General features: G+C 36.2%; 1 protein-coding gene across 1 annotated transcript in view; it reads left to right on the top strand.

Annotated features, from left to right (window-relative positions):
* Positions 1 to 26,837, top strand: part of LOC149801546 (uncharacterized) — an 84,940-nt gene that overhangs the window by 22,331 nt on the left and 35,772 nt on the right. Inside the window, exons 4-7 of the mRNA XM_089955744.1 lie at positions 6,890 to 7,008; positions 10,879 to 11,031; positions 14,649 to 15,327; positions 17,440 to 17,564. Of these exons, the coding sequence (XP_089811870.1) occupies positions 6,890 to 7,008; positions 10,879 to 11,031; positions 14,649 to 15,327; positions 17,440 to 17,564 (1,076 nt within the window). The remainder of the gene's footprint in view (positions 1 to 6,889; positions 7,009 to 10,878; positions 11,032 to 14,648; positions 15,328 to 17,439; positions 17,565 to 26,837) is intronic.

Here is a 26,837-nt window from a genome sequence, read left to right as displayed (position 1 = left end):
TTAGCAAAGCTTCCATTTGATTAAAATCAAATCTCAATTTTACATAGGAGAGTGGTAATTGATTTAGATTGTGCTGTAATGGCATTTATGTCAAAATCTTGAAAGTACATTTACTCATTTCATCAGCATGATCAGTTTCCTCAGGCAAACTTTTTTCTTCGACAAGCCTGATGGGCACCTCACGCTGAATACATGATGGACCTGAACTAAAATTAGAGGGACATTGGGCTATCAGAATTTTTTAGCACTGCAGAGGGAGTTTAGTCCATGGTACAGCAGAAAAGCCTTTAGAGCAAGGAGTAATGCAGAGGTGCTGGACATAGAGTGAGTGAGGTCCTGAAGCTTTGTCCCAAGGTGGCATCACTGGCTTGTATAGTAGGAGATGCCATGATGGTATATCCCCAATCAACCAAAATGCAGAATATGCCAACTACAACCATAACATCTGGTCAGCTAGAAATGGAAGAGAAAGGAGCAATGGAAGTGCAGATTCATCAACTGGTTCTGGAAATGACATACTTGCTGTTTTGGGGTGATCTTTTGACCTTTCATACGTCGCATGGCTCCAGTGATTTATTAAGGCAGCCTAGTTAGCACTAGTCCCCCTACATATCCAAACATGACCTTCAGACATGTAAATCCAGGCATATGGTAGATTTTGATGATCCTTATGACCATCTATAAGCGCTGTATGCTGCCACCCTGGCTGTTGACCAGCGTGTCTATGAAGCTGATTGGCCATGTCAAACCATGCCATATAACCACCATGACTTCCAGACACCTGTTCATTACATTTGGTGGCTATCCATGTAGGCAAAACATGCTGTTGCACTTGTACAGCCATCAGTCCAAGTGGCAGATGAAGTTTTTGTAGCATATCTGTCAGGGATATAACATCCTACTCAAAACAGATGATAGCACTGCCTTTAATCTTTACCTTCTGCAAATACTAAGTGCTCTCCCAATGAAGCCTGCTAAACCCAAGAGCATCCCAATGAAGTCTGCTAAACCCCAGAGCGTCCCAATGAAGCCTGCTAAGCTGCCATCCTTCTAGCAGCTGCTTGTAGGCTAAATCCCAGAGCATCATAATGGCTACTGGAGTTAGAGCTACCTGAGTTACTGCACATTCTGTCTACGTTTTCTATATCAATCTCGTCCCATGCAAACAAAGTAATTTAATAAAAAATAAAATTTTAAACACTTGTTGAATAAAATAATGTAGTATATTTTGAAACAGAGCATAGTAGATTCATTCAGCTTCACATTGTAGTCACATGACTGCTTCTTTTATTAGACTATAATGGAATATGTAGTATGTACATGATGACCTAATACAAGTTTTATTGTTCAGAGAACTATCTGATTGTTAAGCAGCTGACTGGTATGTCCCATACTAGTGGACAATAGATCAACATGGTGGCAGCAGTGACCAACTAAGGATGCATCGATAATTCTGCAGTTTTGAAGGTAAACTGATTTTAGAAGTTTCCCATATTGCATCCTTCATCACACTACTGGTTTAGTGGCAGGAAAGTTATTGATAACATGGCCAATGGTCTCCTAAGCACATCTGCTTACTGCCAGTATTAAATGTAACCGATGGAAATGTCTCAGAAAACTTTAAGCATTTGAAAAGACAGGTGCAGATTTACCTAATTGCAAGTGGAGCAACTGATAAAGATGATGAGGTACAAATGGTCATAATTTTGCATTGTGCAGGGACTGCATATTTTTTTATATTGATGATCAATTTTTACTCAGAGAAGACAAGTTAAACCTGGACAAAACCATAAAAATATGTCAGGCTGTGAATAAAGTAACCCTCCATGGGTTACTTTAAAGTACAAACCCGAAGCCAAAGGAAAAGAGACAATAACAGTCAACCTGGGATTGGCAAACTACGAAATAAACCGTCCTCACCAGTTCAGGTTAAAGATTGCGTTTCTCTTAACACATTAACCCCTAGCAGGAGGTAGTAGCCTACTGTCGAGCTACGTTGCGTCAAGGTCATGTATGATACACTAAAGTGGGTGGTATTATAGAAAGGTAGACAGATGTAGCTCTACAATGATACCAAATATTCTGGAAGTTCTAGTTGCACTACAAAATACATGGGAGAAACCTCATTTTTTGGACCCGATTTTTTTCCACCCAAAATTCACCCATGGTTGGAATCCGATTTTATCTCCGGATTTTAGACTTTTTGGTCTTACATTTAAGGCAGACCGGTATGAACTGCAAACAGACAGATGAATATTTGCAAAACATAGGTTAAGATGGGCATTTGGAATAAAGAGTGGTCTCAATACAAAAATAATGGTTCCGTTAAGCAAAAAAAATAATCCAACTTTTACCCATCTGCTCATGTGTGAGCCAAATAGCCAATGAAAAATGATGTTTCTAACACAACTAGGCATTAGGTTATTGGAAAATCACCTGGAAGTTGGTGTATTAGGATGTATTCAGGAATAGCTTTCAAAATGTGTTTCCTACTCGAATTTCAGGCGGAAACGACAAAAACTGCCAGTGGTTAATGTTTTAAGTAATGCAATTTCTGCAGATGCAAATAAAAGTTTAAAAAGGAAAACTGTCTGGCATGGGGCAAAACATGTATCGTGTGCAAAGAGAGAAATCATTTAAAAGTGAAATGCAAGAAAATCCATTTTGTTAGTGCTAGTACAATGCACAAAGAACAAACAGATGATGATGAAAACTGGCTAAATACCATAGAAACCAGTCAGACAAGTAGAATTTCTGCATTAATGAATATCAAATTGTGAAGTGCATTTCTAGTTATATAGTGGCACCTACATCAACACTATCTGCAAGAAGTATGTTTGCAAACAACAAATCAGGCCAACGACACTAACCTTAAAAATGTGGAATAAGTCACATATGAAACCACTTGGAGAAGTGAAAATTATTAACCTGAGCACTGGGGTAGAAGCAGTTGCTACTCTAGTAATTGTACCAAATGGCTACACAAATCTCCTTTGATTGCAAACTACTATTCAGCAAATGGGATTGATTACAGTTAACAGTGACAGATATATTGCTATGGTTGACACTACGAGACTCAGTGATCTAGATAAAGCAACTCTTACAGTCGACAGTGAAATTCCAGCAAAAATATTGCCATGTAGAAAGTTGCCACTCCAAGAAGATGTGAAGAGAGAAATAGATAAATTAGTCGAAAGAGAAATTCTAGTACCTGTTACTGAACCAACTAAGTGTGTTGGTCAGATGGCTGTTGTATGAAAGCAGAATGGAATTTGCGTATTTGCATAAATTCACAGCCAGTAAATACTGCACTCATGAGAACATGTGAAACTTCTACACTTGAGGACATGTCACTGAAACTTGCTAATACATTGTCAGTAAACTTGATGTCTTTGAGGCATATTGGAAAGTGAGACTTGATCAGAAATCAAGCGAGCCAACTACAATCAATTACACCATTCGGTCAATTACAGATGGACAAGGTTACAATTTGGACTAAAGGTCTCGAGCAGAATATTTCAAAGAAAACTCCCTGAAGCACTTGGAGATTTGGATGGTGTTCTCACTATATCGGATGATGTAATTGTTGCTGGATGTGGAAGCTCTGAACAAGAAGTGAAACTTGATGAGAAAAATTGCAAAACTTGTACAAACGATGCATCAAACATGTTAAATGATGACAAGAAAGAAGTGGGATTGACTAAAATCATTTTTCATGGTCACAAAACAACTAGTCAAAGCAGACCATATAAATGTCAAGGCAATACAAGAAATGTCCACACCAACGGATATTTCTGACGTGAAGAGACTATGAGGCATGGTGCAGTATATGGCAAAACAAAATTCCAGACCTTGCAAATGAACCGAAACTGATTCGTCATGGTCAGTGCCATGCCATGTCCTGATGGTTTCAGCCAGTTTAGTGCAATGAGATGCCTATCTCCATTTGTCCGCATTGAAGCCTCATCATTCCTTACCATGCAACGCCTTTCAGTATGCTGTTAATGATGGTTGAATAAAGGATCTGCAGAAGCAGGCAGTACAACACTGCCTCTCCAGCTTGCATTGCCACATGCATTGGCACTTGCACAGATTCAGTCTCAGTTGCAGTGGAGGAACAATCTACAGCAAAAAGATGAGATGCCAGACACTGTAGAACAGCAGGAGTTTCAACCTCATTTGAAAACTTCAGGTGGCATTCATTAGGCCCATTGAATCAGGAAGCAATAAAAAAAATGAGTTTCAAAGCATGGTCCCCAAAGCTCCCAACATCCATCAATTACTTCCCACCCTGTTCATCTGCAGAAAGCCTTCTCTTTGGTGCCACATTCCTTCATTTTTGGCAGTCATGGGTCAACTTTTTTCCACAAAATGATTGAGCTGTCCAAGTTGTTTTGAGAGGGGGCTTTAGATTTCTTTGATTAATCCTCCTCACACGAAGTCTTCCCCTTCCCCTTGGACACACTGTCCAATCCAGGAGGGGCCAGGAATTTTGCAGAAGGAGATGTCATTGTTACTTGACCAGCAAGCAGTGGAGAGAACTTGCAAACGAACTCACCAGTAATTTACTCCAGGCTGTTTCCAGTGTCCTGAAGCCAATGGGAAACTCAGACCAGTAATAGACCTCAATCAGCTCATCAAATACAGTAGTCACACCAAGGTTTAAAATAGACACAACACTTTCATTCGTCCTTTCCATAAAGAGGGATGAATTTGAGATCAGTGTTGACCTAATCAGCACTTCTTTTCACATCCCTATCCAACCAGAATTAACACAAGTTCCTTCGGTTTGGGTTTCAAGTACATTATACTGCTGTGAAACATTTTATTTTTGTGGGTTTGAAATTTTTGTGAATTTGGGAAAAAAGTACACATTCATGGGTACCTAATTTCATGAATCTTTCATTTATCAAAAAAGCAAAAAAAGTCCCTGATGTATATGTCTATGTGACTTATTATATGGACATTCGTTTGCAAGCAAACAGATATAATCTGTACTACAGTTATTAAGCTGATTAATTCAGTTATTCCTCATTAACTTCTGGCGTAAATTCAGAGATCTTAAAGTAAATGCCTAATTTTTTCCCCACGTGTCTGATGTAACACATTTAAAAGTATTATGTAATCTTAAGTAATCTTGCATTTTTAAAGATTGCTATCAAGCTAAAGGTTTGCTGCATTAAGTACCTGAACAATGCCAGTGTTTGTAACCTCTTGTTAAAACAATCTTTAAAAAAATGCCCCATGGGAATACCTTGTTCCTGAGTGACATTATCCATGTGTTCCAAAGTTCCAATGAATAATGGTGTTACTAATGTTCATATGGTGATGGCTGGTGCTGAAAGAAGTGTTACAAAGTATGCAAAACATAAACGGCAAAGATATGGACAGTGGAAATTTAATTTGAGATTGGTTGTCCCGAAAGCTTGTACCCTTAAGTCAGTTCTCGGTAAGTGGCTTATCAGCACACACGACAGAATAGCACTTTGGAGAGACCTGCGTGAAATCAGAATAGCACTTTGGAGAGACCTGAGTGAAATTGGTCTTGTGAAAGTGGGACTAATCTACTGATTTTTTATTTAACAGATGATATGTGCAAAAATGTATACATAAATGGGAATAGCATATGGTTTGAGAAATAAAGAAGGATATGGAGACTGCATTTATTATTATACAGCAGGTAGAGTCATTACAACATTATAAGAGTTTTCTTGCTCATGCAGTTTTGCATTTGAATGAAATTGTAATCATTTAGTTACAGTGTTCCTCATTTTGCCCATCTGGGCATGGAATTTGTTACCAACCATTGTTTACCTCCCTTGTATGCACATAGCCCAAATAATCAAGATCACAGAGTCTATTTCCAATGATCTCAGTGAGTTTCTCTTATACTATACTATACTATACTATACCGGTACTATACTATACTGTACTATACTATACTATACTATACTATATTACAGTACACTACACTACACTACACTATACTAAACTACACCGCACTACACTATACTATACATGCAACCATTGCAGATGGCTCTGAAGAAGATAACCAATTATTTTAGGTATATTCCCAACATGGTCCTTATGACTTGCTGTCAAAAAGAGGCCAGATATTTCATACAGAGTGGTCTGTCTATCTGCCAGTCTTTCACCAGATCTGTGCACTTTGGGGACATCCATTGGTGAACCCTTATGCAACAAGGTAGAAAAGCAAACAGTACAGCCCACCTTTGTCTCCCCACTCCTGGACCCAGAAGCCTGGGCCAAGTACACTCTTATATTAAGTTGTGAGGGGTTAGGAACCTATGCCCATCTCCACCCCTTCCTTCCACTTCACACACTGTGTGCAAAATTTACACAGGTCCTCCAGTCCAATGCCATCCAATTTCATGGTGAACTAGGGCAAAAGAATTTGAAGCCAGTCCATCCGGCCAGTTGTATTTATAGACATAACTAGTAAATTTAATCAACAAATTTTATATTTTTATGATGTCAAAAGAAATGTTAGAAATCAAGTGGAAAATTAATAATGGGAAATTGTTTCTGATGACCAGTCATGAGTCTGGGTGAGATGAGAAGATAAATAACTTGTGCCTAGATGCACTAGATGTTTGTAACTCCAAATAATTACTCATTTTCTACTGTGGGATGTGTGATGACACATTTTACTTCTGAGTCCCAGAGTCTGCATGTGGAGGTATTTGGATGCCTGGAAGCCACTAGAGGCTAAAAATCCAAACACAAACCATGTCAGTTATCTTATAGCTCATGCAGCTTGGCATCATGAATATATATGCAAGCCTCTCAGACATGAAAGTAAAGTTACCAAAATGTGTAGCAACATCATATGCAGACAAAACAATAATTTACTTTTTTTCTGTCCTAGGTTCACGTTTCTATGAGAATGAGCAGAAAAAGGATGAGCAAGTGAACAGGAGGATTGAAGAGCAGCACGAAAAGATACAGAAAATCAATGACAATCAGCTGAAACAAGGACTTGAAGCGGTACATGTTTTCAATTAGTCAGCCATAATTATTTAAAAGTGCTTGTTTGTAGTCCTGTTCAGGCATTCTGGAAATGGTTAGTTTATTTGATATTTTCTAAGGACTTTATGTGCACTTTCCAATACATATAAAAAAAATGTCACCAAAGGCTGATCTTCCAAATCTAGCAAATCCAATGAGCATGGGGGGTAGGGGGTAGGAGGTTAAAGTTGACCTCCAAAGTGCAAAGATGCTAACTTAATTGAATGACAGTTGAATCACTTGTTTAACCTTGCCTCTATACAAAACAACTTCAACCACTAGACTTGGCAATAAATAAAGAGTACAAAAATAATTTAAATTACTTCTAAAACTGGGGCCCCGAGTGGCCAAGTGATCTAAAGCGCTTTCCATTACGGATCACTGCCATCTCACCTCTATCTGCATGGGTTTGAGTCTCACATTCAGCCAATGTGGGTATGTGAGAAAGCTTGCCAGTAGCTTCTCGTGGGTCGGTGGTTCTTTCTGGGGTTTTGCCAGGTTCTTCCTCCACCATTTATACTGGCCGCCATGTATAGCCTATCGTGTGCTGAAAAATGGCATTAAAACCCTACAACAACAACAACAACAACAACAACTTCTAAAACTGGTATGCTAAGCAAGTCATGTTATTGCTGACAATCAATGCACTGTATTAGTGAACATTGCAACATCATTAATCAAGCCAATTCACACTGAATGGATAATTGCAGATCATGTGACAACTATCAAAGACTGGACCTAATTATCTTTGGTTTGAGAAAGCAGGACTTGTTTACTTTTGCAGTTTGGAGATTTTTCACCTGATGAGTATTTTTGTGTATCAAGAGACTTGACTGACACGATGTTGATACTGTCATTGAAAATCAGTGAGCTTTAATACTCGGACATAATTTGTGTATATACATAGTGTTTCATTAGTAATAGTGCTTCAGGCAGTAGTTCTGGTATTTTAGAGGTTTGTTTGTTCATTAGGAAAAAATGCTTGGATAAAATGAAATGTGCTTTCTGGAGGATATAAATTTGTCAACAACAGTTGTATTTGAATAACGGAACAATTTGAATAAGTATAAGTGAATTTTTCACACACTAGTATACAGTAAAAACTGATATGAGTGATGAAGTTCACTTGAGCTATATTTTGGGTCAGATTTTTTAACTATGTCATAAATTAATATTTCACACTTCACTTTTCCAACTTTGTCATATGATAAGTGTGTTAGAACCATTTTAATTTACTGCAGTGTGGGGTATAATACTTTGCTTAAGCAACACTCAATCTAATCTATGATCTCTGTCAAGCATTTGTGGATATACCAGCACATCCCACTACTGACTACAGTGGGCATTCTCAGGACTATCAGAACCAGGCTTTGGCATCAGATATCGCCTATTCACACCAGCTCTAAAACACCCTTGATCTCTGCCTTTGACTTCTAAGTCTAGGTACAGTGATCTGTTTTCCTGGAATACCCTGTCTTAAATTCATGGCACAACACCCAAAATATGGACTTGCTAGCCTCAGCCCCAGCTCTGTCTTATTTGCTGGTGTGCCTGGCACCAGACACAGCGAAGCGCCACTCTTCACCCAGTACCAGACTTTTGGAAGTACTGCTGACTGACACAGCACTGATGCTGACTTCTTTGCAAGCCAGCACCAACTGATCACCGTCACAATAACAGATACTCTGTCATTTCAGAGCATTTAAAGATCACCATATCACAACATGACTATATCCTCAGCCTTATTCATTACCCATCTAGGCCTGCTTTGCCAGTTTGCCACATTCATCACAGGAAGCTTCTGTAGCCATTTTGCTTTTCTGTGTTTGAGGATTCATGCTTACAAGCAGCATCTTCCATGCTCAACCCAACAATGTGCAGAGGACTTTGCCTTCTGCACATCAGTTGAAGCTGTTTTCTGATTTTGCTCACTGACTCCATCATTGGCCCCAACTACCCCAGTCTGGTTAAGTCAGACATTAACAGAGGCATTGTGGAATGTTAAAACCTTTCTCTTTTCATATATATCTGAAGTCTTTTCTCAACACCCACTTTATCACTGCAGTAGGACCCATGCGTGACTTAGTATCGATTGCTCCCTTTCAGCATTCAAAGCACAGCCTATGCTCTTCTATTGAGAACCATACTGTGCTCAAGCCTTGCAGATGATGAATAGAGCAGTGCAACACACTTAACAATTCAGCAATGAATATAAACCTCTCACAAAGAGATGCTTTTTCTCTCAATGTCTGCCTTCCTTTAAAACCGTTATAAATGCTTTCTCAGATTATAGCCACTTCCAGCCTGCTCTGTAATGGTCAAATTGAGTATGTCCGTAAAAAGAGTGCCAAAATGTCAAACCTCACAATGGTCCAATAACCTAGAGCCCAACCCTCATTTCAGAGGGGAGATTAGAAAAACAGGTAGAATAGCACGAGTACAAACCAACTACAGAAACCATCCACAAAGCCCATTTCCTAGAGGTAAGTGCATTTTCTGAGGGCTGCAGGTGACATGATGAAGCGAGATACTTCGACCAATAAGAGATCTGAATACTCATAACCTTGTCATTCAGGCATTATAGTTCGAAATGGAGACAGCCATGCTTGGATCTCAGCGCTGTACAGGTGGGAGATTTTATCATCAGTTTTGATCTGCAAGATGTACGTCTCCGCATTTTGATACACAAGTCTCCCAGGAAATTCATGAGGTTCTCATTCAGGTATATGGAAAAACTCCAATTCCTGTTTGGTCTAATCATTTAATCCCTGAGATTTCATTAGAATTATAAACAGTCATGTCACATTTCTAAGCAACCTACATGTCTGTAATGTCCAACTTCCAGGACAACATTATGCAAAAGCACCAGATTTTCATTCTGTATCAAAACATGAAATCCCTCTTGATTTCCTTAAATGTTAAAATGTACTCTCCAGTAGATGCTCATTGATTGCCTTGAATGTTCTAATGTGCCTAAAAACGATGCCATTAATTGCCTTGACAATTTTTATGTATTATAAAATAGATGCTGTTTGAGTGCCTTGAATGTCCTGGTGTGATATGAAATAGATGCCACATCATTGTGTTAAATGTTCTTTTGTGCTATAAAATAGACACCAATTGATTGCTTTGAATGTTCTGATGTGCTATAAAATAGACACCAATTGATTGCTTGAATGTTATGATATGAAATGGATGCCATATAGTTGTATTGAATATTCTTATGTGCTATAAAATAGACACCAGTTGATTGCCTTTAATATTCTAATGTGCTATGAAATAGATGCCACATCTCTGTATTGAATGTTCTTATGTGCTATAAAATAGATACCAGTTGTCTTGAATGTTCTGATGTGATATGAAATAAACACCAGTTGATTGCCTTGAATGTTCTTATGTGCTATAAAATAGACAACCAGTTGATTGCATTGAATGTTCTGATGTACTATAAAATAGACACCATTTGATTGCCTTGAATGTTCTGATGTGCTATAAAATAGACCCCAATTGATTGTCTTGAATGTTCTAATGTGCTTTGAAATAGACACCAATTGATTGTCTTGAATGTTCTGATGTGCTATAAAATAGACACCAGTTGATTGCCTTGAATGTTCTGATGTGCTATGAAATAGACACCAATTGATTGTCTTGAATGTTCTGATGTGCTATGAAATAGACACCAGTTGATTGCCTTGAATGTTCTAATATTCTGCAAAATAGAAATGATCTCAATATGCTATGGTCATATTGCTTAGATTCTAGTGTTTATTTTACATTAACGCCCAATTTGATCGTAGATAAATACCAGGTTCACTTGTCATCTTATTGTTTTATGGCTGTATTTTACAGGCTGATATGCTTTTGGAAGAACTGGAGAGAGCACGAGATTTAAGCTACACTATTGTCCATATTGACATGGATGCCTTCTATGCAGCCGTGGAAATGAGGGATAACCCCAGTCTTAGGGATAAGCCCATGGCTGTTGGGGGAAATTCCATGCTGGTTTGTTAATGAAATAATTATAATTTATCTCACAAAATATTTATATTGGAGAATTGGGACATCCAGTGATGATTTTGGAATTCACAAAGAGGGGAAATATCAATTCCTTAGTTTTAGCAAGTTTTCAGTTATTATTTGTTCTATTTTTTAATTGAAGTTTTGCATAAATTGCATTACATAAGACACTGGAAAATAAAATCCTGGATGAATTCCCCAACATGTTTTTCATTTTGCCCCACTGTATATACTGATGTATAAGTAAAGTCCAACTGCAGACCCAGATTTTCCATTGCATAATGCACCTGCAGATCTGGGCCTGTGTGGTTTGTTAGGAGTGATCATTATAGCAAACAGAATAGACCCTGATATGCTTGTGCCTTGTGGGATGGCAGATCAAGATCTGTGTTGTTTCCAGTTGGACTTGACTAAAAAGTGAGTTGATATGATATATATTGTTACCCTTCCATCACACCTTGTTTAAGAATGATCACTGGTGAAATGTTGGAGTATTTTACCTTTGAAAGACATGTTTACATAGCTAGGCATCAAAGCAATCCAAAACCACAATAAAATGTATATGTTGATGTACATTTTCCTAGTGGTAGGTTTAGGTAAACATCTTTATCCATGTAAGGGTTGTTGCATAGAAAAGTATAAGAAACAGTAATCTGTCACCTGATCTCCATAAAATAATAGCTAAATGGGTATTTACAAATTCATCAAATTTGCAAAAGATTAAGATAACAGATTCAACTTGCCGGGTACATAGAAGATGTATCTTGGTGAGAAAGTTGATTTCACTATGACACAATTATTAACCTCACACTGAATTACAACTTAGAAAGCTTGCAAGATCTGCTTACAGCAGGTTGTTAATTGCTGATGATTTTCAAAGGTATCATACACTTTTCATTGACTTCATAACTCTGTTTCACACCACTGTTGTTGCGTTTATTAGAATGGTATGATATCTATAGCTCAAAGTTGCAGGATTGAATCCACATGTTGACAGTTTGTTTTGTGTTGCTTTTTATGTCAGTGACCTAGTCCGAAAATGCATAATGTTGGGTGACTTTATAAGTTACCCCACAAATGTTTGATTTGAATCAACTGTGAACACATTGTATGGATGAAATTATCCCTTACACCCTTATTGTATTAAGACAAAAATATTTGTTCCTGTTTCCCAATACCAACAAGTCTGCAAAAACCCTTGTCAAGATATCAGTACACTTTGATCCATGTCATTCAATTTCAGATCCCATCACATTCATTATCATAAAGTAGAAAAAAAATATCATTTATTTCTTTCAGATAATTCTTGCTCTACCCCACCCCACCCCCTTCCCTTCCCATGAACAAAAAAAATTTGGACCTAATATACGATGTTTTCATTATCATGGTTTCACAAACAGTATGGTGTTTCCTATTGTGTGCCAGCTTGGAGGCATTCAGAAAAGTTTAGAGACAATGCAATTTCAATGTAAAAATGTTTAACAACATCTACCAGAGCGGTTAACTTGGTCATTCTACACTTTTCAAGCTAACTCCAAAACATCTTTGGTCCAAAGACACGATGGCATTTTATAATTCTCTGTCAATAAACATTTGTAGAAAGATGCATTTAATCATGAAATTAAGTAGAAAATCGAAAAGAGAAAACATTTTAGCCCTCCAAATTTCACTGCTGAGGAAAATAACCCGCATCAGTAAAATTCTTTAAACAAGGGCTATCAAAATGTCCTCTGCCTTTCCATGAAAGAAACCTTGGATGCGTTTGCAGAGGCAGCCATTTCTAATTACATGGAAGCAAACCCAGCATGTAATGAAATACTATGTCACTGTGTATATCAAAACTAAAGAAACAATTCACTCAGTGAAAAGCATGTATCTCAGCTTGAATATGCTTAAAAGACCTGTTGCTTAGTCCGTATATTTTAGCTTGAATATGTCTAACATACCCGGTACTTAGTCCATATATTTTAACTTGAATATGTCTAACATACCCAGTACTTAGTCCATATATTTTAGCTTGAATATGTCTAATAGATCTGGTACTTAGTCCATATATTTTGGCTTGAATATGTCTAACAGATCTAGTACTTAGTCCAAATATTTTAGCTTGAATATGTCTAATAGATCTGGTACTTAGTCCATATACTTTAGCTTGAATATGTCTAATAGATCTGGTATTTAGTCCATATACTTTAGCTTCAATATGTCTAATAGATCTGGTATTTAGTCCATATATTTTAGCTTGAATATGTCTAATAGATCTGGTATTTAGTCCATATATTTTAGCTTGAATATGTCTAATAGATCTGGTACTTAGTCCATATACTTTACCTTCAATATGTCTAATAGATCTGGTATTTAGTCCATATACTTTAGCTTCAATATGTCTAATAGATCTGGTATTTAGTCCATATATTTTAGCTTGAATATGTCTAATAGATCTGGTATTTAGTCCATATACTTTAGCTTGAATATGTCTAATAGATCTGGTACTTAGTCCATATACTTTAGCTTCAATATGTCTAATAGATCTGGTACTTAGTCCATATACTTTAGCTTGAATATGTCTAATAGATCTGGTACTTAGTCCATATACTTTCGCTTGAATATGTCTAATAGATCTGGTATTTAGTCCATATACTTTAGCTTCAATATGTCTAATAGATCTGGTACTTAGTCCATATACTTTAGCTTGAATATGTCTAATAGATCTGGTACTTAGTCCATATATTTTAGCTTGAATCTGTCTAATAGATCTGGTACTTAGTCCATATACTTTAGCTTGAATATGTCTAATAGATCTGGTATTTAATCCATATATTTTAGCTTGAATATGTCTAATAGATCTGGTATTTAGTCCATATACTTTAGCTTGAATATGTCTAATAGATCTGGTACTTAGTCCATATACTTTAGCTTGATTATGTCTAATAGATCTGGTACTTAGTCCATATACTTTAGCTTGAATATGTCTAATAGATCTGGTACTTAGTCCATATATTTTAGTTTGAATATGTCTAATAGATCTGGTATTTAGTCCATATACTTTAGCTTGAATATGTCTAATAGATCTGGTACTTAGTCCATATGCTTTAGCTTGAATATGTCTAATAGATCTGGTACTTAGTCCATATACTTTAGCTGGAATATGTCTAATAGATCTGGTACTTAGTCCATATACTTTAGCTTGAATATGTCTAATAGATCTGGTATTTAGTCCATATACTTTAGCTTGAATATGTCTAACAGATCTGGTATTTAGTCCATATACTTTAGCTTCAATATGTCTAATAGATCTGGTATTTAGTCCATATATTTTAGCTTGAATATGTCTAATAGATCTGGTACTTAGTCCATATACTTTAGCTTGAATATGTCTAATAGATCTGGTACTTAATCAAGGTATGTTTGGGAAATATAGTAGGCTCTCTTGCACAAGATGTGTTTGCTAATGTTTCTTGTTGAGGGTTTTTCTGCCTTAGATGGAGAAATGTACATCTGATGTTTTTTCTGCCTTGACAGAAAATGCTGAGGTCATGCCAATAGATGCAAGGAGTCGCTAGTTCTCTCTGAGTACAGAGTTTTGTGTATTTATGTTTCAGTCCACATCTAACTACCATGCCAGGAAGTTTGGTGTCAGAGCAGCCATGCCAGGTTTCATTGGAAAGAAACTCTGCCCAGATCTTGTGATAGTTCCACCTAATTTTGAGAAATATACATCTGTAAGCCGGCAGATTAGAGAAATAATGGCCGAGTATGATCCCAACTTTTGCCCAATGAGTCTTGATGAAGCATATCTTGACATTACAGAGTATATCAAGAAAAGGGAAAAGATGTCCGACTTTGAAAGGTCATATATTTGCAGAGATTCTCAGAATGTGTCTTTGACATTATGTCAGTGTGACTTGAATAGCACATTGAGAGAGAAGGTTTTATCACAGACTGCTAGTGTTGATGATGGTAATTCAGTTATTTCACACCTGCCCAATAAGTGTAGTAATTTTGAGAATGGGTCTTGTTCTGAGTGTGTCATCACTTACTCAAGCATGTCAAGCAATAACTCAGCAGGGAGAGAAATAACTACTAAAACAACGGAAGGTGGACCTTCTGACCAGAAGGTTGGGGAACAGAGTCTCCATGAAACTGAATGCTTTTCCTGTCAAGAATGTGGGAAGATTTGTCCTGAATTCAGACTGGTCACATTTGGATTTGGGGCAGATGAATCAGTCAGAGAAATGAGGTTTCGAATAGAACAGAGAACCAGACTGACTGCAAGTGCAGGTCTATATAACAAACTAGCTTTTTTGTATTTTTCTTTCTTTCCTTTTGTACATATCCCAGTTTATGCATCAATCCTTTGTTGTAGGGATTAATTTGGATTACATAGAAATGAAGTTGCTATTATTAAATATGGCTTCCTTTTGTACATTTTTTTTGACTCATTTTAGTTGTGCAGAATGAAAAGAAAAAGAGAAGATGAGTAATTCATTGCAGTTCATCCTCATTTTAGGCAGATAACTTTTGCCAAGCCCATGGTAATGGAAAAACAGGAGACAGGATACCTTTTTGGACACAGCAGTAGCATCTTTGAAAAGCTCCCATGAAGCATGGGTATCACTTTTGGGGAGGTGGCTATAGTTGTGGGTGTGAGTGTCACATGTTTGAATTTTATTTTCATTTCTCAGAAACTAATAGGTTCAATCATGTAGAGGAATACTTCTAAATGCTGGTCATAGTGACCTCATTTTCACAATCCTTGTTGTGGAATACCTCTAAAAGTCAGTCATGGTGACCTCATTTTCACATTCTGTGTTGAGGAATAGTTCTAAATACCTGTCATAGTGAACTCATTTTCACATTTGTTGAGGAATACCTCTAAATGCCTGTGATAGTGAACTCATTTTCACATTCTCTTTTGAGGAATACCTCTAAATGCCTGTGATAGTGAACTCATTTTCACATTCCAGTGGTGATGTAAAGTTTACCACGGTGCAACAATTCAAGTTGTGACTTTCATGTATTAGTCTGTTATGCATAGTGCAGCAAAAACTGGCTTGAAATTCAAATTTTTCTTTTTCTTTTTTTTCTGTGTAAAAATGAGGCTGTTTTATTCAATTTTTCTCATTCAAGAATCAGTAATTACTTTTAATTGTCTCCAGAAAATTTTGGCATATAACTCCATTTCTGTTTTTTTTTCTTCCATGGGTTCATTAATCATTGGTAGCATTTCTTGAGAAGTACATCATCAAATGTAAAGCATGTCACAATAACCTAATTTTCTTGCCCTGATGATTGTGTGAAGTTTTTATATAATGCAGCAGCAATGCAAATAAGACATCTGATTCATTTTACAAATTTCTTGTGTTAACTTTTTAGGTCATTTTTCCATGGAGCTTGAGCTCAACATTGCAGTTTTGACTATAAAATTAAAATTTACTAATAATCAGTACAACAATTATCGTTTATAATAAATAAATAAGCATTTTTGTGTGAATCTTTGCACAAATCTCCTTTTCAAAACTTCATTCACAAGTGCCATAAAATGACCAATGTTATTGTTATGTAATATTTAATTTGTATTGCATGCTTTACCCTTGTCCATAATTGTCGGTAGAGGTTTGGTGATGTTTGAAAATTATGAATAAGTCATTTACTGATATTTGAGTTTAAGGTCTAGCCTTTTTTATTAACTTGAGAAGTTCTGGAGGCATTGTGACCCACATCCTGATCATTTTATTTTGTCTTAGGATTTTATATAAGGTTGTGGCAACTAAAATTATTCGTTCCTGTTTTAAGTTCATTCTGTGGAATCATTTGCTGTGGTGTTCAGATATAATTTGAGAAGAATCATTTATTTAAATTATTCATTGGAATTACAAAGTCTTGTTGATTTTTTGGATCAAAACGCTATTTTTGGATTATTGTGAATTCATTCAAAGACATTCCGATTATATCATTGTAATACATCAAGACTGTTGGTACATAACTAATTCAAGATTAATGGTACAACAGCATATTCAGTAAATGGAATTAATTTGGAACACACTATTCTTTTGGACTTGTGATTGAACATATAGGAATATTTAGGATTTTATTCACAATACTGTAAGTTCCTCTTAAATTTTCACTTCGTGACTTAAATAAATTCTTTGCTAATTTTACTAAACTTGTTGGTTTTGCTTCTTTCTGTTTTTTAGTTTAAGACCTTAGAGTTGTGGCACTTAAAGGCTTCAAAACATTATAACTGTTTTGCTTTTGCCAAAACTCAAATAAAATAAATGAAAACAATATTAAAGCAAATTTGAGCCCAAAGAATGGAATCCATACTCTGAATTATAAGGGAAAGAACAGTCTGCCAAGGGGCTTTACAATGAGGGGCTGCTGTATTTACAGGGATTGCTGCTAACATGATGCTAGCCAAGGTGTGCTCTGACAAGAACAAGCCAAATGGTCAGTATAGACTTCCAAATACCAGAGATGCAGTTATGCAGTTCATCAAAGACTTGCCTATTAGGAAGGTAAGCGGTTAGGACCCCAATTTGATTAATCATTTTCTTATTCACATAGTATTGGATGATGATTGCTGATGAAATGTGGTCATATTTGGCCACTTAAGGTGATGGTATTCAAACTATTCCCAATCCAGCAAAATAGCGCTGTGGAACATACTTTATGGCAGGTCTGTCTGTCTACCTGTCCATAAACATTTCCTTCCAAGCAGTTCTATTGTATTCACCTGCACCAGGGTCCCCAAGTGGTCTAAAGCGCTTACTATTACAGATCACTGCTATCTCACCTCTGCATGGGTTCGAGTTTCAGGCTTTACCAGTGTGGGTATGTGAGAAAGCTGGCCAGTAGTTCTCTGGGTGTTGGTGGTTCTTTCCAGGGTTTTCCTTGGATCTTCCTCCAGCAGTTATACTAGCTGCCATGTATTGCCTATCTTGTGCTGAAAAATGTTGTTAAACCCCATAACAACGACAGCAACAACTTGCCTGCATCAGATTTTGCATGGAAGTTCTTCATGAAAGAAAAGATCTGTCACTTTAGGGGTCAAAAGGTCAAGATCACTGTGATTGAAAGAAGAAAAATGGCTTCTATACAGTAACATTAGTTCTCGTTCACAGACCTGGACTAAGCTTTTTAGATGGCTTTTATTTGGGGTTAGGAAAAAACCTATTGATACTTGCGTCAAAAGGTCGAGTCAAGATCACTAAATGAAGAAAAATTGTTTCGACACAATAACATTATTTCTACATCACAGGCATGGATCAAACTTTGTGGATGGCTTAACAAAGTTCATACATGACTTACATATTGGGCAAGAAAACCCTATTGATTTTGTTCTTCAAAGGTCAAGGTCATTTTTGCTCAGAGAAAGAAAATGGTTTTGCAGAAACCTGTAGATTATGGGGTCTAATGGTCATGATAAATCTAATTTTAAAAAATGGTTTCTGCACAGTAAGTTTGGTTCAAGACTGCATACGTTGACCAAGGGTCCAGGTCACTGAGACTTGCTGGTCAGCAAGTTCCAGTCATCTATGCTTCAGCTAGTGTTTACAGTAAGGACTGTTACATGCAGGGATGGGGCCCCGAGTGGCCGAGTGGTCTAAAGCGCTCTTCGTTACGGATCACTGCCATCTCACCTCTGTCTGCGGCGGTTCAAGTCTAAGATTCAGCCAATGTGGGCATGTGAGAAAGCTTGCCAGTAGCTTCTCGTGGGTCGGTGGTTCTTTCCGGGGTTTTCCGGGTTCTTCCTCCACCATTAATACTGGCCGCCATGTATAGCCTATTGTGCTGAAAAATGGCGTTAAACCCCACAACAACAACAACAACAACAACAACATGCAGGGATTGTATATAATGTGATATTCTTGTGTCTGGATATTAGGTCCAGAATATACTGTCAAATATTTGAAATCTTTTGATGGCAGAGGTAGGTGGGATACATTGCTAGTGTGACCATATTAAAGTTTATACCACCAGTTCAGCCATAGATGCTTATTCATTTAAATCTTTAATGAAACTTTTTAAAAAATATTAAAATAAATCTGTAAATGACTTTGTTCTCTGAAAGTTTAGATTAATGCATTTGTGTGAACCATTTTCTCTCAAGAATGTTCCAGGGCCGTAAGTGGAATAGACAGGGAAAAGGAATAGACAAGGAAAAGAAATAGACAGGGAAAAGGAATTGATCTGATATAATGTTAAATGCATAGCTGTAAACTAGATTTTGTGAATTTGAAAGACTAACTTTTTTTATTTAATCATTTGCCATAAATAAATTTAAAATCCTTAATTGTGTTTTATTTGGCTTATTTTATTAGACATTTTGATATAATACTGTCATAACTTCATCCATTTTGTCTGACACTGTGTCAAACATAGAAAGGTTTTCCTTTTTGCCACATTTTAAGTTTGTGAGGAATATTCATGTTCGTTATACCCTGCATTGTCAACACGTTGACTGACAAAATATAATGAACTGCTCCGGTGGTCTAGTGGTTAGAGCATCTGCCTCAAAAGTGGGAGTTCGTGGGTTTCATCCCCGGCTGAGTCATACCAAACACTTACAGAAATGATACTAACAGCTGCCTCGCTAGGTGCTCAGCATTAAGAGGTTTGTATTAGAACTGGTCGGCCTGGTGTCAGGATAATGTGACTGGGTGGGACATCATGCTACATGTCTGCAGCATGGTGCCCCAGTGCTAGACATCACTATAAACTGCCACACTGCTGACATCATAGCGATATGACTGAAAAATTGTTAAAGCTACGTAAAAAATCACACAAGCACAAAATATAATGACAACAAAACTTAGCAGTGCTACAACTTGTAGTCCAAATATTTTCGTATTTTGTGTCATCCGACCGATTTTAAAAACAAAAAGCAGCAAGGATATACAAGACACACATGACTTTTCATTCATCAATGTATAATTTCTAACCTGATTGTCACCAGGTAGTTCCTAATATTGTCAACTTTTATTGGCATTTCAAACCAGGTGGAAGTTCTCGATGTAAACAAGCAGACAGACTGCACACTGTTGTTTTCTAGTTTCTTGAATAGTCTATTTCAGGAACAACTATGGCATCTGTGTCTAGTATTTACATTGTCAAATTTCAATATTTCCAAAACAAATTAAAGGAGAAACTCTTGTATATATTGCTCAAATTGATGTAACAATAAAATTTACAGAATTATTGAGACTATCAAAGATGGTGAAATACATCACATTTGTTGCTTAAAAACATAGACTTGCCCTTGGAAATATGGTAACCATGTTACTTAACTTTAGTCTGAAGAAACTTCCATTTGATTAGAAACGTTAACAAATTGACATTGTTTGGTACCCCCTGGCAACAATCAGGTTAGGAATTATAAATTGATGAACGAATGACTAAGTTTTGCACATTTTTTATATCCTTGATGCCTTTTGTTTTTAAAATCAATATGCGGGTACCAATGCCTTCACTGTGTATCACAATAATAATACTAGAACCTGATGGTCACATTTGTATAATTGAATTAGATTTGTCTTCAGTTGAATATTCAATAAAGGAGGCATCATTTAATTGGAAGAAAACACATTTCACTCATATAAGTTATCATAGTGGCAATGTGAGGTCTTACAGAAGTGCTCCGATTACATTCCAGTCACAGACAAGTCAAACTAGTTCACTGAGAACTTTTTTCTTTTCTAAAAAAATATAAAAGCCACAACATATACACTTATCTCACATTTATTTTACATTACATTCAATTTCAAACTACTGGGATATGAATATTTTAGTGGTTCAGTTAATGCCATTTTCATTACTGCACAGCCTGACACCGGATCAGTTCATTAAGTAAGCAGTAATTAGATTGATGATAAACATGTATTCTGTCCAAGTGCATTGTTGCAAGTGATGAGTTGACATGCTAGAGCAGTGTTTATGATCCAGACAGCCTTTTTCCAAATTACCTATACTGTCGTTCTCAGAACACATAATATTAAATATGTGCAGTTAAATGAGGGATGAACAGTGAATGGCACCTATAGTAATAATGATAATAATAATAAATAACAGAAGAAGAAGAAGAAAAACAATAACAACTAATCAGGAATTACTCATTTATACATTTATTCACACAACATGACTACTTTGTTTTAACACACCCTGATGATTTGGAAATCTGGTAAAAATTGCAATAAAATGAATTAAAGCTCTGACACAATATCACTGATTTTTTCATTGGGGATGGCAGCTAATGTGCAGAAATTCAGCAACAGCCTTTTGCAAGTCTCAAATTTTAATAACAACACGTACTTTGTTAAATTTTCCTTAGCAAAAATATTTTTACAATAAATAATATCCTATGATCAATGAAAATGTTGGAAAATGCCTCCTGGTGGCAGCATTACAAAATAAATGCCAATTATGGAAATTGTTTCAAGTCAAATTTGATATTTTAATTTTATTGATTAATTCAGTTTCGATATAATCACCATAAAGTGATATGCCTTATTCTATATAGACATGACAAGAGTCTAATTAAGTGCTTTCCACTGGCTGGATTGGATTAAATTCTAACAGTTGTGGAGAGCTTATTAGTCCTTTACCACAGAGGCATAAGCTAATTAACAGATTACATTTTTCAGCTGATTTCAATATATGAAAATGCCAACTGCAAAATAACATCTGTTTGTATGGTCATCCAATTTCTTGTCAACATCACAAACATACAACACCAGAAGTTTTGCTATGTGCAAATTAGTGGATTGTTCTTCAAAATGTGCAGTGATACAGTAGAAAATAGCTTGCAGATTTGAATAAAATGCATCAGTTTTTGTCCTTTCTCTTTCTAGTTGGTTGATTTGTGTTGTTGATGTGGAATTAATATTCTGAGACAATGCAGTTGCCATATGCTGATTTTTTTTTTTATACAAATGATGTAGGGCTCTACTCAGTTATTGACATGTTATTCATGAAGAAATTTATTGTGACATTGAAGATTGTTATTTGGAGGAATTAGCCAGTGGAAATGTATTAATGTGTTAGCAGTTTATGTGTATAATCCTTAATACTGTAGTATCATTTATTTTTGTGGGCTAAATTTTCATGGTTCTGTATTAAAAAAGAAAACATTTTTTGGGGTTCTTAAATTCATGGTTTTACCTGTCAATGTTTGCATATTAGGTATTTAATTTTGTAGTTTAACCTGTACAGATACCCAAATAAAGAATACAAAAGAATAGAACTATGCCAATGCACATGGCAGTCACCAGAATGTTTAAAACAATAATACCATATGAGCACAAGTCAAAGACCTGATAAGTTCCATGCTTACATGTTTTCTTAAGAGTGAATAACATCAGTGGAAACCAACACGGCCAACAACACTAAAACAATACTACCACCTCTATAAAAACAAAGAAAAACACAAATAGTGGTCCCTTGAATACTTAAATTAATACTACCTCATGTACAAATCAGAGGCCTGAAAGTTCAATGCTTGCATTGTGTTTTTGGCCAAGTGAAGAACATCAGTGGAAGCTGGTGCAGCCAACAACACTACAACAATACTACCACCTTTGTGAGCACAAATACAACACCTATCAAGATCAGTCACTTGTACTTCATCTAAGTTAAGAACATCAAAGGAAGTGAGCACAGCTAACAACACTAAAAGAATACTACTATCTCTATGAGCACAAAATTTTAGGTCTTTAAATTTTGGTTTTCACAACAACAAAAACCACAAAAATGGGTCCCCAATGAAAATTGTGCAGTTACTGCAGGATGCGGTTTTAGATCATAAGTGTTTGATTATGACGGATACACTTATTTTGACCTGAGAGGGAAGTGACTCCAGCTGTACTGATACCTATAATTGTGAGTACTTTATGTTAACTTTATTGAAGTAAATCTCTAGTTAAAAACATTGATTACAGTTTACTGTATAAGACCTGATATCCATAAATATTAAAATCCATTAGGTGAATATTAGTGTAAACAAATGGAAGTTATAATTTTTGTGTATTAACAAAAGCTTCTAGCATCCCATCTCACTTCCTTAACTGTTAACTAAAATTTGGGAGTCTCCCTCACTGTCTCTACCTGGGCCTATACTGTGGTCATTGTTTATGGACCTTGTCACTCATGAGTTATCAAGGGCGAGGTGTATTAATACTTAAACATTATTTATCTTCTGATTATTTATTGCACCTAAACAATCACAAAAACAGTAATGCAACAACTGTTATTATTGTGTTTCTTAGCTTTTATGGGATGCAAGTTCCCTCATCCAAGTTCCATCCTCCCAATAGATCAAAGGTCTAAACAGATTACTCCATGTTTTTCATTGGAAGCTGTTCAAGTTAAATATGTGCAATTCACTCGCTGAAAATTGTACTTGTTTTCATGTTTAATGACAGTTTTTGGCAATTTATTCTGAATTTCTGTATTGATAAGGTGATTTTTGTGACAGTCCTCGCAAATTTTGATTTTGATTTGAGCTCTCTTGTTAGTTTATTGTATTTAATAGTGCTATGTCAATTTAAGTGCTCTTGTCATTTCTTCCCTTCCCTTATACATTGTTACATATGCAATTGCTTCTGAGTGTTTGGTTTTAATTTTAATACTCACTTTGGCAGTACAGTATTATATTTGTGCATAGGGTAAGTATTAAGATCTATTTTTCCTTGTTTGTTAAAACTGTATAATTAATAAATATTTGCTTGAGCAGTACAATTATAATTATTACAAATCTTATTACAAATCTCAATTATTTCAAATCTTATTATAAATCTTGTAATTATTACAACAAATCTTATTACAAATCTTATAATTATTACAAATCTTATTACAAATCATAGTTATTACAACAAATCTTAGTACAAATCTTATAATTATTTTAAATCTTATTGCAAATCTTATTGCTATTAAAACAAATCTTATAATTCAAATCTTATTACAAATCAGTTATTACTAACAAATCTTATTACAAATCCTATAATTATTTCAAATCTTATTACAAATCATAGCTATTAAAACAAATCTTATAATTATTAAAAATCTTATTACAAATCATAGTTATTACAACAAATCTTATTACAAATGTTATTACAAATCAGCTATTACAATAAATCTTATTACAAATCTTATAATTATTTCAAATCTTATTATCTTTTAATTATTTCAAATCTTATTACAAATCTTATAGCTATTAAAGCAAATCTTATAATTATTACAAATCTTATTTCAGATCTTTTATTTCACAAAAACTGCTTCAGCAGGGCATTTTCTAAATGAAAATGTTTATATTTTTCTTTTCAGAAAGTGCTTGCTTCAGCAGTAAATGCTTTTTAAATTTTGGAATATTGTAAAGTGGAAGAAATAATGGTACAAAAATGCCCCATGGGATACTCATCCCAAATGTTGATCTTGTACGAAATGTGTACAAACAGATTCTGCCCATTTTATTGTTTATGGCTGGACAAGATTTTGCTGAGAGTGGTTGCACTTATAAGGGGGAAGTATGGGATCTTTATCTCTTAGATCTCTGGAGAGTAAGGGATCTTTCTTTCATAGTCCTTCAGGATTCAGAAGAGAAAGACTCCTCGATCCCAGGATAGTATGGGATCTTTCTCTCTTTTAGTGAAAAGTAAGTTAAGAGTCCTGTGGGACTATGTATAAGGCCCAAGGATCACAGACAGTTGTACAGATGCAGTAAGTGCCTGAATGATGGATTCTGTGTCCCTTCCAAGGGAGGAAAAACACTGCAAGAATGAGCATTCCCACTTGTTAGGGCATAAGCAGCACCCTCTCATAAAGAGTGAGTCACCCCCACCCTAATAGGGCGTGGGCAGCACCCTCTCACAGTCATTGGCCTGGTTATGGCAAATAGCAAATCACATCTCCTTGGCAGGAAGTGATCTCATTCCATTTCTTCTGATGAGAAACCTACCATCTGATCATCATTGCCTGACTTTTCACTAGTCACCAAGCAACTGTCTTTCAGCACTGGTCATCAGTCAGTGGATTATAAGTCCAGAGATTGTGTTGGGTTGATACAAACACCATGTCTCTGTGCTACTGATCAATCCTGATGAGGATAGGGAGTTGGCATGTTTCTTGCCAACTAGGGAAAGGGATCAGATCATAATCCCCCTTCCACATGTTACCCTTTCAATTTATATGGTATTTGGGGAATCTGCCTCTCCTTTTCCATCGTGACACCATGAATGATGATGCCTTGATCTCAAAGTAGACTAGAGGTAACAGGCTGCAGACCTGGTTCATTTGCTCAAGTGTTGCTAGACAAACAGGAAGGAGGGAGCAGGTCCTCTTTCCATGGACATTCTCCTCTAAGAGGTATGCTAGCAAATGCAGTCCCATCACTCCCTGGATTAAGTTGGAAGGCAAACATGCCCTAACATCCAAATCTCTCTCTCATCAGTGATGTTGAACTGGGAATTCTTCATCTCCTCAGATGTGAGCACACTGCTCCAATGGCCTAGTGGTTAGAGTGTCCGCCTTGGATGTGGGAGGTTGTGGGTTCGATACCCAGCCAAGTCATACCAAAGAGTTATAAAAATGGTACTAACAGCTGCTTCGCTTGACACTCAACATTAAGAGGTTAGTGCTAGGACTGGTCGGCCTGGTGTCAGGATAATGTGACCAGGTGGGACATCACCATAAACTGCCACGCTGCAGATGTCGTAGCGATATGACTTAAAAATTGTTAAAGCTACATTAAAAATCTAAATCACACACACACACACTCAGATGTGAGCACAGAATGAGGTCATTGATGTTGTTTGTTGACTCCAGTGAGTTTGATGAGAATCCTGCTGAGATGGTCCCTTTTCTTTTTAGATTCAGTTGTGAATTTTTTTTTTTTTCCTTTTTGAGCCACCAGGTATATTGTCCTCACTATCAAGAGAGTTTATCAGACCCTGACTGCAAGAGACCTTTCTTTCATGACAATTAAAACCAATAAAGTCATGACCGTTGCCACTGTCTGGGCCTCTTTTAGTCATTCTTCACTACTGTAGGATGATATGGGAGTCTTGTTTTGGCAGTCATGCTTCTTTCTCCTTTCACCTTTGGTATTTGTTGCTTCAAAGTGAAAGGCATGTTTTCATTGGGTCCATTAGTAATGGCTCAGAAAGTGGCACAACCTTCAGCCAGATAGCGGTAGTAGTGGTACACTATGTCAGTTTAAACCAGTTTCTTGAGGCCATCAGCCTTCCTTCAGACAAGCAAATTCAGCAAGGCACTAGTGGTAGATAATGTATTACTGCTAATAAAATGTAGTTTTGTGTGTGTGTTAAAGGTGGGGGGAACTAATTTTAATTATGTAATATTGTAAGATTCCAGTCGAAGATGGTGGAGTAATCCACATGGACCTGTGATGTGGGAGTCAGACTGGGTCTGTGTTCTTTATGTTCCAGATGTTCTAGAACTTTTTATCTAGTGGGAGGTTGAAATTATGAGATTGGATGAGGGGACTTGCATCCAGGAAAAGGTAAGCAAGGCAGTAGTGACAGGTAAGTATTGTATAATCAGAATTAGTTTTTCCTCCCAAAGAAACTTCATTGTTCAACAGTTTAGATTGAAAAGTTTTAAAATATATTGAATGAAGGTGCTTCCAAATTTGAAATGGACCTTTTTAAGAGTAGAAGGGGTGTTTATGTTTTAATTGTGTCTAGGGGGAAAAATGAAGAGACTTTAAATTGTGCAAGTTTATGTTTTTGATGGACAAGTAAAATTTATTATTACTTAACCACTACGTCAGGAAAAAA

The sequence above is a fragment of the Sinohyriopsis cumingii genome, chromosome 4 (genome assembly GCF_028554795.1).
Source record: "Sinohyriopsis cumingii isolate HCF-2022 chromosome 4, ASM2855479v2, whole genome shotgun sequence".
Classification (NCBI taxonomy): Eukaryota; Metazoa; Mollusca; class Bivalvia; order Unionida; family Unionidae; genus Sinohyriopsis; species Sinohyriopsis cumingii.
This window is presented reverse-complemented; position numbering and strand designations above follow the sequence as displayed.